Here is a 21,436-nt window from a genome sequence, read left to right as displayed (position 1 = left end):
GTAGACCAGCCACATGGAACAGGCTGAGACAAATCAGCGTAAAGCACCCCCAAAAAGGCAACCAAAAGCTGAGAAGCCCATTGAGGGAGTGGCATTGAATTAAATACAACCAGACATGGGCTTCCCTGGTGGCGCGGTGGTTGAGAGTCCGCCTGCCGATGCAGGGGACGCGGGTTCGTGCCCCGGTCCGGGAAGATCCCACATGCCGCGGAGCGGCTGGGCCCGTGAGCCATGGCCGCTGAGCCTGCGCGTCCGGAGCCTGTGCTCCGCAACGGGAGAGGCCACAGCAGTGAGAGGCCCGCGTACCGCAAAAAAAAAAAAAAAAAAAAAATACAACCAGACATGCCGTTGTCAAAAAAGGGGGCTACAAATAGACAGTTCTAGAAAAATCCTAGTCCATGAGAAGGCAGAAATTCCTATCAGAACAGGCTTTTTGAAATAACTTGCAAGTGAATTACAGCAGCTACTTCCTACGGGAGGGGAAATTATTTTAGGCGGCTTTCCAGTCCCACATGCTCCTTTAATCTAAGTCATATGCAAGAAATATTTATTGAGGGTGGAAGTCTCCCCATAGGTGTGTTTTAAGTGCAGGCCGCCCTGGAGCACTCCAGTTAGCTCTATAAAGCTGCCTAAAAGAACATTTTTAATGCACTGACTCGTTTGCTTTAACCTGATTTCTCACTGCAAACAAATAAACCCCGTACAAGTAGCTGCTTTCCTGCGCCGACGGCCTCCGCTGCCAGGCATGCGCCAAGTTCTCGGGGACGCCACCATTAGGATGGTGGTTTTCAATAGAAACTTGGCATTTATCATAGCGAGAGCATTATCTTCTCAACAGACGCTGACAATTTGTCCTATTCCTCCCTTGAGAGAATCCAGTAAGATCACGTTTGCTTCCCCTGCATGCTGTTTCTCCGACTACAACATTTCTTTGCCTGGAAAGAAAATATTGTGACTCCTTGCCATGTTCACTTCATTAGCATAAGAGGAAAAAAAGCCAAATCCTCCCATTGGCCTCCCCCCACAGTAGCTCCAGCTGGGTTAAATCTAGCAGGATCTCAGATGCAGGACTTCTGTGGCTCGGGATTTGTCATAGAGCTGTTACAGAGGGACGGGGCAGAGGCTGGGAGAGGCCAAGAAACTAGCCCTTTTAACAACTGAAAGACATCCATTTGACACACAGCGGGTGTGTCGTGCAGACTATGGTGGGGAGTTTACAGGATGGGGGGGGCGGTGAACCTGGTGAAGTCAGCAGTTTGGGACTTCGGACGCAGGAGGGGCAGGGGGTGTGAAAAACGAGAGAGAGAGAGAGAGAGAGAGAGAGAGAGAGAGAGAGAGAGAGAGAGAGAGAATATGAATGTGGGGAGGGGAGATTCTCATGGAGCAGACATCGTCAAACTTGTCTCTTTTAATTCTTACACTGCTTCTCCCCACCCTCACCATAAATGACTTTGTATTCTCACTTAAGAGACAAGAAATGAGTCTCAGGACAGTGAAATCACCAGCCCCAGGGCACAGCACTAATAGCAAATAAGTGATGGCATCTGGATTCAGACTCAGGTCTACCTGATCCCAAAGTCCAGAATCGTTCAGTTCCATCCCACGCAGCCCTGACAAGTCCCAGGAGCCCGGCAGTAAACGCCAGCGGCATCCCTCTGTTCTTTCGAGAGGGAAACAGTGTCCCCACAAGTGAGTCCTCTCTGTCCACAGCCAGATTTCCCAGCATCAGAGATGTCCGTGCTTTGGCTTAATGTTGTTGAACCCGTTCTCACCCCCCAGCCTGGCTGATCACAAAAAGGCAAGTCCGGGGAGAAGCTGCCGAGAGCCCACCTGCTACCTCCACCCCAGGGAGAGCCAAGCATCCACGGGGCCGCAATCAATCAATGCTCCTGCCGGCTTCTGAAAACCACAGACCCTACTGGATACCTGCCACTCAGCAGGCCCATTGTTTTTCTTAGACCAAAGGCAGAAAGAGGAGCAGGGGAAGATGCAACCTGAGATGCATGAGAGCCCACTTCACCCTCCTCTGATCCGTCCCTTCTCTGGGGCAGCTGCGCATCCACCCTCGACACCAAGACCTGCCTGAGAATCTACCGGCTCCGGAAAAGGCCTTGCTGACCAGCTCCACCTGCCCAGATAGCCTCTCAGTTCTAACAAGCTTTTACTCCATGGTGGAAATAGCTCATTTATCCCAGGCTTCAGGGGAAAGATAGGATCCACATAAGGAAATGCTCCCGATGACTGAATATATTCTCTTAAAGCCCCATTTTATAAAAGAAAAATCATAATTTTACCATTTGAAACGCCTCCGATGTCTGGCATAGCCCTGCCCTCTGATACAGAGGCCCACTCATCCCACCACTATTTACTGAGTACCAACTACGGCCCAGCCCCTGGGCCCATGCTGGTGCTGCACACGGTTAGGAAACAGACCCAGCCCCACCTCAGTGGAATCTGCAGTCTCCTCGGGGCAAAGAGGTTACATGTAAACTTGATTATTTTTTCTGATAAACCAAGATCCCCTCTTTTGTTCTCCTTTATGGAGTCTTCCAGCTCCTGGTTTGTTTTCTTTATGAGACAATCTGTAGTTACTTTACGTTTACTATTTACTCGTTTGCTCTTCGCTGGTGCTCTCCAACCTCATCCGAAAACATCTACAAGTAAGCAGGGACCTTGTCTGTTTTGTTCATGCTGCGCCCCTGGCTCCTAGCTCAGGGCCTGGCATTCAGAAGATCGGGTGAATGAATCAATGAACAATGAACGACGTGCGAGGCTGCAGACGAGATGCCTTCTGGACCTAACGAGGAAGGATAAGGATGGCTGTTTCCCTGCACCAAATGGTCCTACAATGTGGTACTTTTTTGTTGTTGTTGTTGTTGTTGTTGTTGTAGTACGCGGGCCTCTCACTGTTGTGGCCTCTCCCGTTGCGGAGCACAGGCTCCGGACGCGCAGGCTCAGCGGCCATGGCTCACGGGCCCAGCCGCTCCGCGGCATGTGGGATCTTCCCGGACTGGGGCACGAACCCGTGTCCCCTGCATCGGCAGGCGGACTCTCAACCACTGCACCACCAGGGAAGCCCCAATGTGGTACTTTTTAAGACTGAAATCTTTCTGTTTTTATAGGTTTCTCTCCCTCCTCTTTACATTGAATTTATTAACAACATCTTCCCACCCCTTAATGTTTGCAATAAATTCGAAAACCAGAAGACCAAGCTCATTAGACTCAGGAAAGAAAACTCAAATGAGGATGTGGAAAGCTCTCTCAAGAGGCTAAATAAGCTCAATAAACAAGTTAGTAGATCAATATATATAAATATATTTTAATAAACACCGGTTAAGTGATACTGGGACAATTTCCAGACCGTATCCTCTATTCTTCCTCCCGCTCCCCAAAACAAAACAGTTTATGTATTCAAGCAAGTTTAAAGAGCTCGTCAGCAGGGTCCAACCGAAAGAATTCTCTTTTGTCCCGTATCCGTTCAGTGTTTTCCATCAAAGCCAGAGCAGCCTGAAGTCAGTTCCACAAACTCGAGGCATCAGGGTAGCTGGAATGAACTCAAGATACGTGCCACTGAAAACTAAATGAAACTCAATCTTCGTGTTCAGGTGAAGAGGACCCAGGAAAGACTTTCAATTTGTGTTATCCCCGAGGTGGGAGGAAGAACTGAGTGGTAAGCCCACCCAAAAGACAGATGTGAGAGATGGAAAAGATGGAGAGAGAGAGAGAGAGAGAGAGAGAGAGAGAGAGAGAGGGAGAGAGGATGGGAGCGGCAACGCCAGAGGCGGAACCTGAGTCTTAGGGTGAAAATAACAGCAGCTCATGTTTCTACCGTTTATTAAGCACTTAGTTTCTGGCAGGATGCTAAGAACTATATATGCCTTAGTTCATTTACGTGTCTCGACAGTCCTATGCAGTATCATCCCCATCCTACAGATAAAGCAACTCAGGAAGAAAGAAGTTAAATGACCTGCCCACGGTTACAGAGCTAATAAATAGATGAGCTGGATTTGACACCGGACAGTCTGAGTATAAAAAAATCTATGTCCTTATTACCAGGCAATATGCTAAACCAGGGGGTCGGCAAACTCTGGGCAAGAGCTGCAATCCTGCAGCCTTCTGTTTTTTGTAAATAAAGTTTTATTGGAACACAGCCACAACCACTCCTTTTCATACTGTCTATGACTGCTGTCATTCCTGCTACAATGGCAGAGTTGAGTGGTTGTGAGAGACCATCTGGGCCACAAAACTGAAAACAGTTATTATCTGGCCCTTTACAGAAAAAGTATGCCAACCCCTATGCTGAACAGTAGTGATTCTCAGCATTTCTACCCAAGTACTCCTAGTGGTCAAGTAAATCCTGGGACAGCCCAGAATGACGGGGTACAGAGCCTAATGCAGCAAGGAGCCTATCCTGAAATGTCTCCAAATCTCAAGGCTTTTCAAAAACAATTAGGCAAATTTTGCAGTCCATGCCATAATATTTGTTCTAATGTAATATATGTTTTAAACAAACAACCATCAAGTCACAGTCGGCTTCCTGCAAGATATGTCACAGAAATCCTACGGCCCAGCACACTGCTAGGCACAAACGCTCACACACCTGAGGGAGGTGGCCCAGCCCAGCAGCCCTCATGGAGCTACAGGCTCAGGCCTTCCGGCCAGGGCTCAGGTCTGCACCTCGGCCCACCGCTGTCTGGCTGTGGCTCCTGCGCAAGTCCTTTACGCTCTCCCAGCCTTCCTTTCCTAACTTTCAAATGGGGATAATCCCCCCACCCCACAGGGCCGTTGGGACAGTTACAGGTCAAAAGGCACATGAAAGGTCTGGGCAAACAGCGATCTCTGAATCTGAACATATGCCAACTTAGTTGGAATGGAGACCTGCGACATCAATAAATCCTCCTTTTTGCTTCTAAAACACATCTATCAATAAAGGAAATGGGGTGGTCTTTTTATTTTTTTTAATTTTTTATTGAAGTATAGTTGACTTATAATGTTGTGTTAGTTTCTGGTATACAGCAAAGTGATTCAGTTTTATATATATGTAAATATATATATTCCTTTTCATATTCTTTTCCATTATGGTTTATTACAAGATATTGGATACAGTTCCCTGTGTTATACAATAGGACCTTGTTGTTTATCCATCCTATATACAATAGTTTGCATCTACTAGTCCAAACTACCAATCCAACCCTCCCCTGCCCCCCCCTTCCCCTTGGCAACCACGAGTCTCTTCTCTATGTCTGTGAGTCTGTTTCTGTTTCATAGAGCTCCTTTGTGTCATAGTTTAGATTCCACATATAAGTGATACCATATGGTATTTGTCTTTCTCTTTCTGACTTACTTTGCTTAGTATGATAATCTCTAGGTCCATCCATGTGGCTGCAAATGGCATTATTTCATTCTTTTTTATGGCTGAGTAGTATTCCATTGTTTATATACCACATCTTCTTTATCCATTCGTCTGTTGATGGACATTTAGGTTGCTTCCATGTCTTGGCTACTGTAAATAGAGCTGCAATGAACACAGGGGTGCACGTATCTTCTGGAAGTATAGTTTTGTCCGGATATGTGCCCAGGAGTGGGATTGCTGGCTCATATGATGACTCTATTTTGAAGTTTTTGAGGAACCTCCACACTGTTTTTCATAGTGGCTGCACCAATTTACATTCGGGGTGGTCTTTTTTTTTTTTTTTTTTTTTTGCGGTACACGGGCCTCTCACTGTCGTGGCCTCTCCCGTTGCGGAGCACAGGCTCCGGACGCGCAGGCTCAGCGGCCATGGCTCACGGACCCAGCCGCTCCGCGGCACGCGGGATCTTCCCGGACCGGGGCACGAACCCGTGTCTCCTGCATCGGAAGGCGTACTCTCAACCACTGCGCCACCAGGGAAGCCCCGGGGTGGGCTTTTTAAAGGAGAAAAACTTTTTTTGGTTTTTTTTTAAAATCAGAGAATCGGCGAGCTCCCCCACAAACCAGCCCAGCACGGCTCTCTCTGGCGCTAACCCTGCCCTTCTGCCGCTCCCTAAGAACACTGACAATAAGATCAGAAAGACTGCCTCTAGTCATTCCATACGCTCGTTTATATTTCCTGAAGGGAAAAGCACCTTAAATTGTTTTTTTTTTCAAATAATAACACTCTACAAACAATAAGGAGGCCTGAAAATCTTTACGTCTGCTGCCAATTAGAAAGGACAGTTAGCGACCTCAGCTACCAAAAATCTCTAATTTACAACTAATCTGATTCTGCAAATTACATTTTCTACTACAGACCACCTAAAAACAACTTCCTGTAAACAAACCACTCTGCTGGGTTGTTTTTTTTTTTTAATATAATTAAATCCTTATTTTGCTCTTTAACTACACGAAGCTCACTCTTTTGCTACATGGGGCAGAACTGTTTATTTTCAAAAGATGTAGAAATAATCCCCAAGTGGGAGCTCAAATCGGAGCCCAGAGGAATCCTACACTCCAAGTCAATGATGAGCTGCCCTTGCCCAGGACTGTGTGTCTGTCTGTCTGTTCTGCCTTCCGCAGGCCACTTCAGGTAACACTACACTTACTGGCCTGTGCTGGCTCCTGACCCCAGTGGCCGAGTTAAATCAGGAAGGCAGATTGTAAATAGGCATGAAGTAAGTGTTCTGGAACATGCAGGAAGGAATACTTAAATCTGCCTGGAGGTGGTCAAAGGTTTCATGCCTTTTGGAGTTGGAGGCCAAGCGTCTCGACTTCTCCCAACTCCCATTTATTTAGGGTGAGCAACTTATTCTCGTTTGCAAGTCCCGAGCTCCTGGAAACCCCTCAGGCCTAGGCAAACCAGGACAGTCGGTCGCCCTGCCTTTATCCAGCCTAGTTCTTCTCCTTACCATCAGGAATCCATCAATAATATTTCTTGTTTGCCTGCTGTGTGTTACCTTCCATCTGTGCCCACCCCCTATCCCCAACCACTGCACTTTGGAACCAGTAGTCATCAACCTTTCACTGTAACGGCCCCTCCACCCAGATTCCTCCATCCTGGAAACGTCCTGGTTACGCCAATGTCCCACGAAGAAGAAAGGACCATCACCCTGGCTGCAGAAGGTATGTGGACTTAGGGCAAATCACATCCCACTCTGCTAGCAACTCAGCTCAAGGAAGACAATACGAAGTGGAGAAAAATGGAAATAGCAAATACAAATTCCATCTATCAAATCTCCTATTTATTTTATGCAAAGTTTTCCTGCTGCTTATTAATGCCAGCTTTCCCTCTACCATTTAATCTCTGCTTCCATTTCATTCTTGGAGGCCTGCGATTATTCTAATTCAGCATTCGGATGACTTCATTTCCGCTCAAGTACACCCAGGTCAACTTGGATAGAAAAGAAAGAGGAGGAGAAGAAAAATAATCAGCTAAAAGCTATTAAATATCAACCGTGTGCCTCATGATTGGTTTGAAAGGCAGTGGTGAGGTTAGCAACAGTCAGAAACTCAACCCTTCTGCCTCTTCCTGCATATTAACATTTCTTCTGGGGCTCTCACTCTTATGGCTTCGAATGTAAATAAAGTACCGACTGGCAGCCCACTTTCGGCTAATTCACAAATACCAAGTCTGAAATATACAGAGCTGGAAAAATTTACAGGGTGGTAACTTGACAAATCCTGCTGCTCTACAGAGAGCCTGATTCTCAGAGGACAAAGGAAGCTGGAAAAAAAAAAAAAAGAAGAGAAAGAAAGAAAAAAGAAAAGCATATGCGACCCATGTAATGGGGTATCCTATTGATGGGCTGGGGGGATGGGCAGGAATCTCCATATCAATGTTCACGCCACAAAACAATGGAATCCGATTTCTATGCCAAGTCTAAATGAACTGAGCTTTCTCCTCCATAAGAACCACTCCTTGCACCCACTGGCACAAGCCTGAACCGTGATTTCTCAGACACTTTCAGTTCCCACTGAAGTACATCCAGGGGTAGAAAGGCTTTCTTTCTCATGCTAACAACTCCATTGTAAGTGACGTCCTCAGAGCCTGCCAGGAGGGCTCTGGGAAGGTAAGCTGGTGGAGCCCTTAAACCCCTTCTCCCTCTGCCTCCCCAGGCTCATTAACTCCTTCCTGCCCAAGGGCTCTCCTGTCCCGGGTCTTTCTCCTCATGGCCCCCTACAAAAATTAAATAAAGCTAAACCATACTGGGAAACACAGTTAAACAGCAGAGCCAGAAAGTTCGAGCCTTGTTCCCCTAACCTTGCTATGCATACGCATGTGTGATTAGCATAATCTCAAACTTTTCCCAGCTTGCTACCCAGAAGGCATCCTATTCTTCTGTTTGTATATTTTAAAACACTGTTAACAGAGCAATAATAATGTCTGATGCATTTGCCTAACAACAGCTGGCTATATTTTATACACTAAAAGGGAAATGGGCAGTTTTCCTAGAAACCCACTCGTCTATTTCAGGAACTCCTTTTTGAAGCAGAATAAAAATAGAGGATTTAGGAGAAGTGAGGTTGAGGTGTTCAATCTGTTTCGAACGCAGCTCTCCCCACCGGCTGCAGCAGAGACGGAGGGAAAAGTTCATCAGGAAGACACAAAGTCCTCTGGCAAGAGGGTTTACCTGCAAAGCCCAAGGCTCATATTACTTGTGGGTCCTGCTCGCTTGTTTGCCACCACCTGGCCCAGGAGGCCGAGGCAGGCAGATGAGGCAGGAGTCTCCTGTTTGCTGAGACTTTTTGCCCTCAGCAGCTCTGCCAGGGGTCACAGGGCAAATCAAGTCCCCTCCCCCGTATGAAAGCTTCCAAAGGGAGAGACTGACACAAACCAGGCAGATTTAATCAAACACCAGGACAGTGTTGGCCTTGTTCTGGGCTATTTTACAGGAAGAAAGTTTAAACCTGCAGGTAGCCTTCAGCGTGACCGGCCAGGGAGGGGAGAGCCAATGGTCCTTCCTGGTCCACTCTAGAGTTCTCAGTCAAGGTCTGAGGAACGTCACGGCCCTCCAGAGCAAAGGCCAGCAGGTGACAGGCGAGGCCCGGGCACACCGACCGCTTTCCAGTGAGTCCGCCTATACAAACCACTTCAGAAGATGCAGGCCTCGTGGGAGCTGTGAGGCCCACGAAGGACAGGCAGGACTTTTGTACTCCAGGCCTGGTCGGAAAGAACCGCACACCTCATGGAGCTCTGTTTATCTGCAATTTGCATTAGGAAGCAATAAAATCAGAGTCCACTCTCAGGAATACGGTTAACTTGCTTATTCATTTTCTCACAAATCTCCTGCCTTTCACATTTCAAAGGCTTTATGATATTTTTATTCTAGATGTTTCTCTCCTCACACATACAGCATCAAAAGGGGCATCTGAGCGGTGGCCGGGGGTGCCAGCATCGTACCTGCACATAAAGCCTGGAGCTAAAACGTAACAGGCAGCCAACACTCCCTCAGTGGGCCCTCTCCCAAGTGCAATCAATGAGATCTCATTATATTAAAAAGCCAATTCATTCTTGTTTTCCATTTTTTTCCCCCAAAAGCTTTCAAGCACCATTCTCTGTAGCTCAAGTTAACTTTTATAGCCCACACACAACCCCAACCCAACAAAAGGACTCGAAGGCCCCTTTTCGCCCCATTTCCACGGGGCTCCCCTAAAGAGCTGGAACTTTCCAAACCACCACCTCCTCCTTTAGGGCCTTGGCTTCCCGTCCACCACAGTGAGGGGCTGGCCCAGGAAAGGGTTAAAGCCCTCACGTCAAACCGCAAACTCGGGCACTGGCCCAGAAGGGACATGGGAACCAGGGCAGCCGAGTGATAAAGGCCGGATTGTAGCAGCCCACTGAATTGGAAATGACTTGTAGGCCTAATGAAACAGAACTTTGGCAGTAAAACAGAATGAAAGGAATGAGACAATAAAAGGCTGGAACAAAGGGTGCAGAGTCGGTTCAGCTTAGCAAAATAAGCTCACTTTGTTGGTGGGGAAAGCCAAAGCCGATTAGGGTAAACCAATGACTAAGCGTAAGTCTTCCAAACTAATTACACAGTTCACCATGTGAAGTATAATTGGGAGCCTCCAGATGCGGCCCGCTCTGCTTTCACAGGAGTTATATAAAGTGAGAATTACCTAGCGAGCTCGGCACCGAGCAGCCCTCTCATCGAGGTGAACAGCTGAAAGGTGCAGAACTGCTCCATCCGGGACGAAGCCGAGAATTCATTAATTTAAAGGCCTCTTTTTGATCTCGCAAATCCTATAAGTGAGAATTTAAGAAGGAGGGGCCTACAGGGAGAAGGGAGGAAGCCCTGGCACTTGGAGTTGCTTTGATCCCAGGGCTTTTTAATTACCACGCTGGGCTCGTCCGGATGGCCGTGCAGGGGGAACGGAGCAGGACAGCCCGATGGACGGCCTCGGTCTGTATGTGCGCATCTAGAGCCCTGTTTACGTGCCATTTTTCGGAACGGTCTGTATACATCATTCCTGTAGGCATGAAATCGTCAGCACAGATAACGTCCACTAGGAAACCTGAAGCAGTAAAATAAATTGCCATAGATCAACGTTCTCGACAAATGAACCAAACCTGCTCCCTCTGAGGATGGGGCTGCTCAGTGGTAAAGTGGGAGATGGGGTTTTATAAATGCTGAAAATGAGTGACTCTCCAGGTTACATGATCTTGGACAACTTACTGACCTTTCTCAACATGAGTTTCGTCCTCTCCTAACAAATATTTCACCTACCTCACTTGACATCCCTGAGAACCAAATTTTTAAGTGCATTAAGAAGCTTAGCACAAAGCACACGAGCCTCTAATTCAGAAACATCAGAACACCGTAAGAGAAGTTCATGCTAAAATCCGAACTTCACAAATTCTGCGTCTTCACTGAGATCTAGCACATGTAATAGGAAACTGGAAATACTTTATACTCATAGGGTGAAGATTACAGTTTATAAATGGTAGCTTTTTCCCAGTAGAGAGTCTTTCATTGCCCTTTGACCTTGAAGTGCAGAAATTAACTCTACCACAGTTACGACTGTTTTATTTGTTACATCATGCTCATGACTACCAATGACATCTTGTCTTGGTTACAGTCTGTAGGTACCGTAGATACCTACCTATCCATCCACCTATGTATGTTTATTTAAACACTTTCTAAATTATTCCATTTTCAAGCTTGAAACCAACCACAGGAATAATCTAGTACAGAGGTTGGCAAACCACAGCCCATGGGACAAATGGGGTCCCAAACCTGTTTCCATAAAGTTTTATTGGAACTCAGCCACACCCAATGGTTTATGTGTTGGCTGCATCTGCCTTCTCCACGTGACAGAAATGAGTAGTTGTGACAGAGCGAAAAATATTTACTATCTAACCCAAGCTTTCCACGCCCTTCCCTCAGGTGAGAAACCGAGGCCAGGAAAGAAGTGGCCTGTTAAGGTGCCTGCCTCGGTGGTATCACCATGCGGTCATTGCCCAGTACGAGGGTCTGGGACACCTCCTCTTACCTTCCTCCAACGAGGGCAACAGAACAGCTACCCAGGGGTGAGGACGGCACCCAAGTCAGCAGAGTCCTTACGCCGATGGCCGCACTTCATGATCTCATCTTAAATATAAACAAGTAATGACATCCCTAACCCGGGGATCAGGGGGAGGGGGGGTAAATCTTCTGGGAGGAAGGTGGGAGAAAAGCAAAAAAGGGTTTACAAGCCTCCAACTTGAGTCATTTCAAGCTCTCAATGTGCCATCCTGCACCCACTCCTCTTACAGTAATGACATGTTTAGACTCCCTTAGCTCAGAGCCCCAAGACATCGATCTTACCCATCTTGATTGCCACCTGAAATAAACAGCCGGGACAGCTGCCACCTCAGGCAAGACGGGAAGAGGAAGAGGAAAGAAGCATGACAACGAGGGAAACCTAAAAAGAAGGTGGCAAACTCTGATGGAGCCTGTGGAAAGATGGACAGTTCTAGACTTGGAGGAGGTAGGGTGTGAATTCTGGCTGTTATACTGCCTTACCTGGGTGACCTTTGCTGAGACTTCACCTCCCTGACCTGTATCGTCCACCTTTGTCAAATGGGCTGGATGACACCAAAATCCGCTGTGCAGAAGCAATGAGGCCATGTAGGCCCAGGTTCCTGGCACTGTCCCTGGGCACCCAGAGGGGACACCATTTTTCCTTCTCTTTTGCACCCTCCCCACCCTAAGTCTATCTTGGGGGTTGATCAGCAGCTGGAACGGGCCCAGGGTTTGGGTTCTATTATCAGACAAGCCTAGAGGAGAAGTCTGTGAGCTTTCATAAGGCTGCGACCTTGAGTCAAAGGTGCAGTCCCACCAAGACTCCATGTAGCAATCTACAAAATGGGCAGTACACCCACCAGCATCCCAGAGAAGAATTGAGTGAGATAACATAAGTCAAGGGCCGGGCCCGTATCCAACACTTAACACGTACTCACTAAATTACTCACTGAATTATACCTTACTATGTGCAGTTAACCAACTGAAAAGAGCCCCTAACAGCTTGACACAGTCGGGAGTGCGTGCCTATGCGTGAGTAGACTTTATGCAAGCGTGTGTGCGTGTGTTTTCCATCTCCTTCAATCAGTTTGTCAATTTACTGTTACTCCTTTCACAGCCACTGGATTTACTCAGCACCCCTGAGGCCCAGTGGAAGGGTCTCCCCTCCTTTGACCATTCTGGAGTCAAATGAATTACACCAGAATCCCGGGAGGCGGTGGGCTCTTCCCAAGGGAACACAAGGGAACACACATCACACCAGCCGCCGGACGAACGAGGAATAAGCTATTCTGAAGACAGACCCAGATAACACACAGAGCATATGTATGCAACAGGCCACTAACACGTGACTATACAGAGTGTGAGGGTTGTGAGACATTCAACGGCCTCCTTAGTCCTTGAATAAAACACTTGATAGGTTTACGCATGCTGCAGGAGTCCGCCGACGTTACTGCAAAATTAACTGAGCGGCTTCAGACCCGGCGAGTGCCAAGCCAGGGAAGAGTCTGTGGCCGCCTCCCAGTCAAGAGGACGGCTGTTCCCAGGGCAGGGATGGTCACTGCTGTGGGCTCGCACTCCCCCCACCAACTGCCGGTGGACTGAGTCCCAACGCTAAGTGTTAAGGAAGAACAATGGAAAGACAAAGAGAGAGAAAGGAGAGAGAGAGGGAGAGACCCAGAGCTGGGCATGTGCGGAGATGTGGTGAGTATGAGCCTGTGTGGAAAATTCTAACAGCCCATCTGGGCAGCATCAACTTCCCCGACACCCGCAAATAGGCCCATGAGATTCCAAGGCAGGTTACGGCTCGAAAAAGAAATCCCACCTCATGTTTGCAAACACTACCTCCGGCCTGGTTTTAAAGGCAGAACGGCAGTAAAGAGGGTTCGCACTCCAGAGCCTTCCATTACGCAAGCTGGATTTGTCTCATTAAGTTATTTCCGGTCTCTCTCCCTAGGCAGGGTGGGGCTGGGGGATGGATCAATCCCCCTTTAATGCTGTAAATCAGTCTCGAAGAGAAGCGCCATAGTGTACACAACCACCAACACACCCAGTTATTTTTTAGAATCTGCCAGAATGAATCAGCCCCCAACCGGCAATGCCAGACAGTGCCGTGGGGAAGGAGTCTTTCATAACCGACCCAGAAGGGCAGCTGAGTGCCATTCCAAACGCAAGGCTGGGCTGGAGGAGGCTGGGTTCTCTGAAGCATGGTCTCCCATCCATGCAGAAATTGATTAATACCAGAGACAGGAAAATCTCTATTTTGAGGCTAAACAGAAGTCACAGCACTCATCCCAGAGGGCAGTTCACAACTGGACACTCCTGGAGATGGGATCATAGCTGCCCATTGCCTTGGGCAAACAAATGAAAGCACAGAACTTTCAGACTGGCCAGTGGGCGGCAATGCCTTTGTACCACCCAGGGCAAGTGTGACAGGTGTCCTGGGGCAGGTGAGTGGCAGGGCTTAGAACAGCCGCGGGGTTTTCTCAGGATGCCTCGGCAGCCCTCTGCCACATCAGTCCTTCGGTGGAGGCGGGAGACACATGACGAGACACACAGAAGAAAACGATCCCACACCTGTGCTCCCAGGACAATGTCCACAACTGCTCAAAGATGCAGGAGGCGTAGGCCCTGTGCACACACTCACCTGCCAGCCTCCTGGGACACAGGAGCCGGAGGAGGGGCACCACACAAACGCCAGCAAGGCTCAGCGCCCAGCAAGCTGCCCTGCTGGAGCCCTGGGGCGACAGAGTCATTGGAGGAACGTGTCACCCTGGGGCAGAACCCACTCTCCAAGGCAGTGGGTCCCCCCCCACCAACTAGAAAAGGGCTGAATTAATCATCCATGGTTACGTGCCCTGTCTGTCTGTGTGACTCTGTCTGTCACACACACACTCCCACACTCCACTTCCTGACTCATCTGGGGCATTCTGAGTTGCTCCCAGCCCGTTCCCGCAGCAGAGCCCAGGGGATAATTGTACTGCTGTCTCACCGACATTCTGACAGGTACGAGCCCAGCATCTTTCCTGAGTTTCCTCGGGCGTTGGACAGGGGAGGGTTCAGCCGCAAGGGCCCCAGGGAGCCTCCTCTCTCAATGCATTTTCCAGAAGGGCACAGAATGAAGCCCAGTGCCAACTCTCAGGCCAGCTTCTGCAGGAGCTCCTGCCCTGTGACTCACAGCCCTGAATCCCTCACCAGGAGCTGCCACCATCAGCTCCCGGCCCAGGCCCCACGTGGCCGGCAAATGCCAGTGACTCTGCACTCAAAGGCCACTCTGTCTGCTCCTGCAGGCACGTGGGATGCCGTGCCCACCACAAGCCGGACTCTTCCATCTCAGCTCCTGCCAAATTTCATTTACATCTTGACGGCCGAGTCCAAGGACAAGGTTCTTGAGGACACAGCTGTGGCAAAGGCAGGGGCCACGGCAGCCACCTCGAAGGACTGAGCAGGCTGCCCCACCTCAATGCGCCGCTTACCTTGCCAAACTGCTCGAAATACTGCTTCACATCTTCCACCACCGTGTTCGCAGATAATCCGCCTACAAAGATTTTCTTTGTTCTTGTGACCATCTGCAAGAAATGACAAGAGGAAGACATGGGTTAACTAGGTTATCTGAAGCCACACTCACCGAGATGCCGAGCAAGCCACCCTCCACACTTCTCTAGAGAGGAAGGCGATGTTAGGAGTACGCCAGCCGCACCAAGCGGGCCCTGTGGACGTCTCAGGATACCGGAGACCATCACTCGGGGCACCTTAGGCCTTCAGGCCGCAACCTGAAAGCTCGAGTTTCGTACAGATGGAGAGTGAACCTCTTCGGCTATAACACAGGGCCTCACTGTGATGTTAATTCACGCGTCAAAGCTATTTAAACCTAAGAGACATGAACAAAAGAGAACTACGTGCATAAAGGTCTGCTGCTCTGAAAGTACCCATAAAGTGTGTCCATAAGAAACTCACACATAATTCAAACCCACGTGCAGACTGCCTACACCGAGCCGTCCTGGGTGCTGGCTTATGTCTGCCAACAGGACAGACAGGACCTCATACACTGGGACCGCCCTCCAAGCCCGGCCCCCAGGGCTCCTTCCCCTCTGGATTTCTCACCATTCACCTTGATTTGTCCTACACTCAGCCAAGCGCAGCTGGTCCCCAGGCCTCCACACCTCTGTCCACGCAGGTCCTGCTCCTTGGGAGACCTCTCCACTCCTGCACCTCCCTTGCCAAGTTCTGACTTTCCTCCGAGATCCAGTGCCCTTCTCCCAAATTCAAAATACCTGTATAGTCGCCCCACCCAGAAGCTGTTTCCCCTGCTTCCGAACCCCAGATGCTGCGCCCCTCTGCCTCTCACACACTCACTACTTTTCACCTCGAACTGAAGTGAGTGATAATCCTGCCTTCGTTCTAACCTCCTCCCCCAGACCGTGGGCTCCTGACTCCTCTCGGTACCCGCCGGGGTGCAAATACAGGGCCAGGCACACAGAAGTCCACAGCCAAAGTCTGGTGGATGCAAAAACAAACGAATTTCTGCAGTGGCCACATTTCAGAATCCCACCAGCCCTAAAGCAAAGGGAGGAGGGAACTCGATGAGTGGGACCAATAATCTTACACAGAAGGGTGAAAGACAATAAAATACAATAAATTTTATTCTGAAGGCTAAGTTAGGCTGTGTGGGGTTTGCGGTTGTTTTTTTCTTTTTCTTTTTTTGTTCTTCTTTAATGTCAAATAAAAAATTTTAAAACTCAGTGGATACAGGGTCTCACCAGTTTGGTTGCATATAATAAAAGCACAACGTCTTAACTCAATGGCTAGATCTTGTCACAATATATAATACATACATACCTCAAATCATCACATTGTATGCTTTAAATATCTTACCATTTTATTTGTTAATTACACCCCAATAAAGCTCTGGGAAAAAATGTTTGATGAGAACATACGAAGAAAAGCAAGACTAAAACCCAAAAATAAATGAATGAGAGGAATCTGAAAACATTAAAAAAAAAAAAAAGAAACAGCCACAATGTCACACATGTCTATTGTAAGTCGACGCAGGGGGTACTTCCCTGGTGGCGCAGTGGTTGGGAATATGCCTGCCAATGCAGGGGACACGGGTTCGAGCCCTGGTCTGGGAAGATCCCACATGCCGCGGACCAACTAAGCCCGCGAGCCACAACTACTGAGCCCGCGTGCTGCATCTGTCGAAGCTTGCGCGCCTAGAGCCCCATGCTCCGCAACAAGAGAAGCCACCGCAGTGAGAAGCCTGCACACCACATCGAAGAGCAGCCCCTGCTCAGTGCAACTAGAGAAAGCCCACACGCAGCAACAAACACCCAACGCAGCCAAAAATAAAAATAAATAAATAAATTTATTTTTTTAAAAAAAAAGTCGATGTAGGTTGCCTAAGTATGGGGGCCGTGGCTGCCTGGATCACGTATCACCGAGTCTCCTGACACATGTGTGGAGAGAATGAACCAACCAACCCATTCCCAACAGTAGAGACTCAGTGGAGTGACACCTAAGGGCACAGCGGTCCCAGGCAGGCTGTTCTAAGGAGTGTGAAAGGCTCTGGAAATCTGGCTTCTGTGTCTAAGTCTGGATGTGACCCTGGACAGGACTCGCCTGAGGGCTGGCTTCTGTGCTCTGCACGTGAAGTCCTGGACCAGAGCTCCCTGCCCCGCCTAACCCTGAACTCCCCCGAATCTGTGAGCATGGTGGGCCTGACAGGGAGGCTCCCAGACCTCAGGGACCTCACACTTTAACTCAGCAGTTCCCAGAGGGGACACATGCCACCTCAGCCCCCTGACTGACCCCCGACCTGGAATACCTTTGTAGTGGACATTCTGTGCTGTCTCAGGAGGACACTGTCCTGATGACTCTCGTACATCTCACTGGCCACCATGCAGTGGTTTGCATGTGTGTTTAAAACTGTTATTTACTATTTTTTCATCTCTTTTCAGATGAATGAGAAATTTGATGAGATAATGTACGTGAGGACATTCTATGAAGATCCCACCAGTGTCCACACCTCCGAGCTCCAAGAACCTCTGGTTAACTGGTGGGCATCTTATCCAGCTCCTTGTTCATCTCCCTCCTTATCTGTCTCCCTGCTTATCCCTCAGTCTCCCTGGTGGATCAAGGTCACCTTCATGGTGACGCTCCATCAGGCCCTCTCCAGATTTAAATCTCTCCCTACACTCACTAATCGCCAATTTTTACTCATCTAACTTTCCTAACGAATTCATTCGACAAATAGATTAAGTGCGAGGTGCTGGAACTCACATTCAAATACAGTGTGGAAGTTAATCCCCTTTAAGATGGAGATATAATAATTAGCCTACCACACAAGGTTCCTGCTGCAACTAAATTAAATAACACATGCCCAGGGCTTCCCTGGTGGTGCAATGGTTGAGAATCTGCCTGCCAATGCAGGGGACAAGGGTTCAAGCCCTGGTCCAGGAAGATCCCACATGCCACAGAGCAACAAAGCCCGTGCGCCACAACTACTGAGCCTGTGCTCTAGAGCCCGCGAGCCACAACTACTGAGCCCGCGCGCCTAGAGCCCGTGCTCCGCAACAAGAGAAGCCACAGCAATGAGAAGCCCACGCACCGCAACGAAGAGTAGCCCCCGCTCTCCACAAGTAGAGAAAGCCCGCGCGCGGCAACACCAAAAATAAGTAAATAAATTTAGAAATAACATATGCCCAAGTGCCTGGCGGGACAGCGCGTAGACGATAAATAAAAGGTCACCAGCTGAATCCAAAGTCAGCTACTAAATCCATCCTTCAAGCTCAGAAGAAACATGCAGCAGAAAGATACCTTCTACCAAACACTTTGATAAATCAACTCTTATTGCCCATTCTCTTCCACTATCATTTCAAAAACACTTTCCTACATCTCTACGTGATTTCAGATGGGCAAAGACTCCCAATAGCTTCATTTTAGATTTTTCATTCCTTTTTTTAACCCCAGCCAAGCAATTAAATATCTATAAAGAAACACTAATGTGATCTACAAACATGCACTCGTGGAGCTTGCAACTTAAAGAAACTCTGGAGAGGTATTCCATAAAATGAACCCCACGGTCTCATTCAGACATTGTGTAGAGCCAGGTGGGTATAGACAGCAGGCCCTATATATATTCCAAACGTTCCCATGGACGCAGAGAATTAAACGGCCAACGTGTCTTCATTCCAAATAACAGAAGTCAACAGAACGTTCATTCCCCAGTAACTGGTAAAAAGAGAAGGTCCCCTCTTACACCCTCCACCGTTGCCCTACAGCCGTAAACCTGCCAAGACAGAGCCCTAAATGCTGGGGAAGACATCCAGCTATAAATCTACACAGTCCCAAAACAGTCTTTAAAACACTTCTTTTAAAACAAGGATGAGAAATTCCAGGCCCCAGACAATGTGGCCAAAGTGTCCAAGTTACTAAAACATCCTCTCCAGGAACCAGCTCAGATATAGAGATAGATCCCCACTCTTCAGCAAACACTAAAAGGAGGCTGGTTTAATCAAAACCTTCCAAACGTGAAGAGGCCAGTGGGAAGATGGGCAACACTTGGTTAGCTGCTCACTGACGTCTCAGCTTCAGGAGAGGACAGCATGGCTGGGGGGTGATGGGGCTCTGCAGGTGACCCCTCCCGCCAGGGGCGCTGGGGAAAATGGGAGTGAGTTACTTTGGGAATTCTGATGGCATCACTGCTAAATGGGCTGTGCACTGCTCCATGATTTGCATTCTGGAGAGGGACGCAGGGGGCAGGCAGAGGGTGCTAGAATCACACACTCTTCCCTCCGTTTCCCTCCCACCTCCATGGCTCCTTAGGACAGCAGGAAGGGGCCAGCGTGGGGACGTGGTGTCCAAGGTCTCAGTGGACTAAACGGAGGTCCTCAAATTCCCATCAATACTGTCAAGGTTTCATTTCTGTATACATGTGTGCGTGTGTGTGTGTGTATTGGGGGTACCTCTCTATTCCCAATCCTTGAGTCTTGGCTTCTATGTGCCCCAGGAACCATAAAGCACCCCAGACCTTTAACCCTCTCTGACCCTGGAAACAGCAAGCAGGACCACTTACACACTGGCCCCCGACTCTATGGCCCTCTGTGTTATAAAAAGTCCTCTCTGCCCACAGTGGAGAGAGCCACCTGTGTCTTCTTCCTGTGCTAGGCCCTTCGGGTAACTGTTTCCCAACCCACAGCCTTCACACCGACACACAGCTACTGCACACCAAAAGGCTCAGGGCCTCCACAGCACACTTAGATGGAGAGAGCCACCCATATGCTCCAGAGAGAGCTCAGTCCGAAATCCACAAGGAAATGGGTCTGAAACATCCTTGGCTTGGAGTTTTTGGTGGAAGGTTGCACCCAGAGCGAGGGCCCTACACCCTTGGGGACAGCCCCTCCCCTAGCAGATGCCTCCTTTTATGGTCTAGGGCGGCATTCTGGGAAGGCGTGTGTGTGTGTGTGTGTGTAGCACGCATAGGGGCATGGGGAGGGTTTGGGCTGTCACAAATCACTGCTGCAAAGTTTTGTATCTGGACCCGTAATTTAACTAAACACTACTGCTCTCCACACAGCTCTTGGCTCCAGAAAGAAAACCCCAGCATCCATTCCAGTTCGGAAAATTGCTGTTTACACATAAGAACTGGCCAAAGCCAGCTGCTAGCTAGAGTTGCAAAGAACACTCCACCTTCCTGCCTCTAGCCAGAGAGCTGGCTTTTTTTTGAGTTTCAAAAATTCCCTTTTAAAAAAATGTGTTTCCATCTGAAATGGTCACTCAGAGTGGAGCCACTGGCTGTATTTTTATAAAATCGAATAAAGCAGGTGTGTGTGTGTGTGTGTGTGTGTGTTGAAAGCAGAGGGTGGAGGCGTTAGAATCTCTTATGATGAGATCGAAGAGGAAATTTTAGCTCCAACAGCACTGGCCCAAAGATATCAGTTGTCACACAAGCAAACAACAGAACAACAACAAATATTTCTGATCCTAATAGATGCATGGAAAGGCAGGAAATGGCTCTGGAGAGTCTTAAATGGGTGTGAGAGAGGCCCAGAGAAACTCAGCCAGCTCTTGCCATAACCATGCTCCTGAAAAGAGTTCAAATTCCCCTCGGTGAAAAACCACGAGCCATCTTCACGGCCCAAGAACGCAGGCTCTTTGCAGATGCCCTCCCATCTATGGGAATCCCAAGGTTGAAAGAGCCCAGGAAGGATGAGAACGCTAGCATTGGGCGAGCTCTCGCAAACCTGACCGTCCATCATCCCCATTATGCAGATGAAGAAATCAAGTCCCAGCAAGGTGACTCATGTGCTAGTTAAGACAAGGCAGAGTGACAACGGAGAACAGGTAAGTTGGCAGATACCACGTGAGTTCATACTAGATTCTGAATTTGGCAAGCACTTTGTTCTTCAGGATCTGGGATGAGACTGTGTGGTATCATCAACTCTGCATTTAAGAATTAAGCCCAATCTTTAATGGTAAAGAAGCTCTAGGAAGGCTGACTGAGATCCTAGAAGTCCCAAACTCCATGGCCCCCTCCCCCAGGGTGTTTCTTCCAAGGGACCTGTCCTCTAAAATTCCTACATTCTCCCAATAGTTTCTTCCATTCTGCCCTCCTCCCCCTTGCCAACACCAACACCCCAATCACATCCGAATCTGATGGCAAAACTCATGTAACATATGAAATCAGAACACAAGTCAGGAACTGGGAATCTTCTCCAAAAATTTCTAGAATCATACATGGAAAAAGAGACTACAGTGGCTTGATGAGTTCCCCCCCAAAATTCATGTCCACCTAGAACCTCAGAATGTGATCTCATCTGGAAAGAGGGTCTTGCAGCTATAATTAATAAAGGATCTTGAGATGAAATCACCCTGGGTGTAGTGTGGGCCCTAAATCCAATGAGGTGTCCTTATAAGAGGAGGAGAAGGGACACACACACACACGCACACACGAAGGTCGTGTGAAGACAGAGGCAGA

The 21,436-nt window shown here is 48.6% G+C and overlaps 1 protein-coding gene across 4 annotated transcripts in view; it reads right to left on the bottom strand.

Moving 5' to 3' along the window:
• MSI2 (musashi RNA binding protein 2) overlaps positions 1-21,436 on the bottom strand; it is a 388,015-nt gene that overhangs the window by 238,902 nt on the left and 127,677 nt on the right. For all 4 annotated transcript variants that reach the window (XM_089900876.1, XM_022552616.3, XM_022552618.3 and 1 more), the window contains exon 6: positions 14,937-15,029. In XM_089900876.1, coding sequence (XP_089757002.1) covers positions 14,937-15,029 — 93 coding nt within the window. The remainder of the gene's footprint in view (positions 1-14,936; positions 15,030-21,436) is intronic.

This window comes from Delphinapterus leucas, chromosome 19 (genome assembly GCF_059928025.1).
Source record: "Delphinapterus leucas isolate spDelLeu-1000000601 "Yukka" chromosome 19, BTC_Dleu_Yukka2, whole genome shotgun sequence".
In the NCBI taxonomy this organism is placed as follows: Eukaryota; Metazoa; Chordata; class Mammalia; order Artiodactyla; family Monodontidae; genus Delphinapterus; species Delphinapterus leucas.
This window is presented reverse-complemented; position numbering and strand designations above follow the sequence as displayed.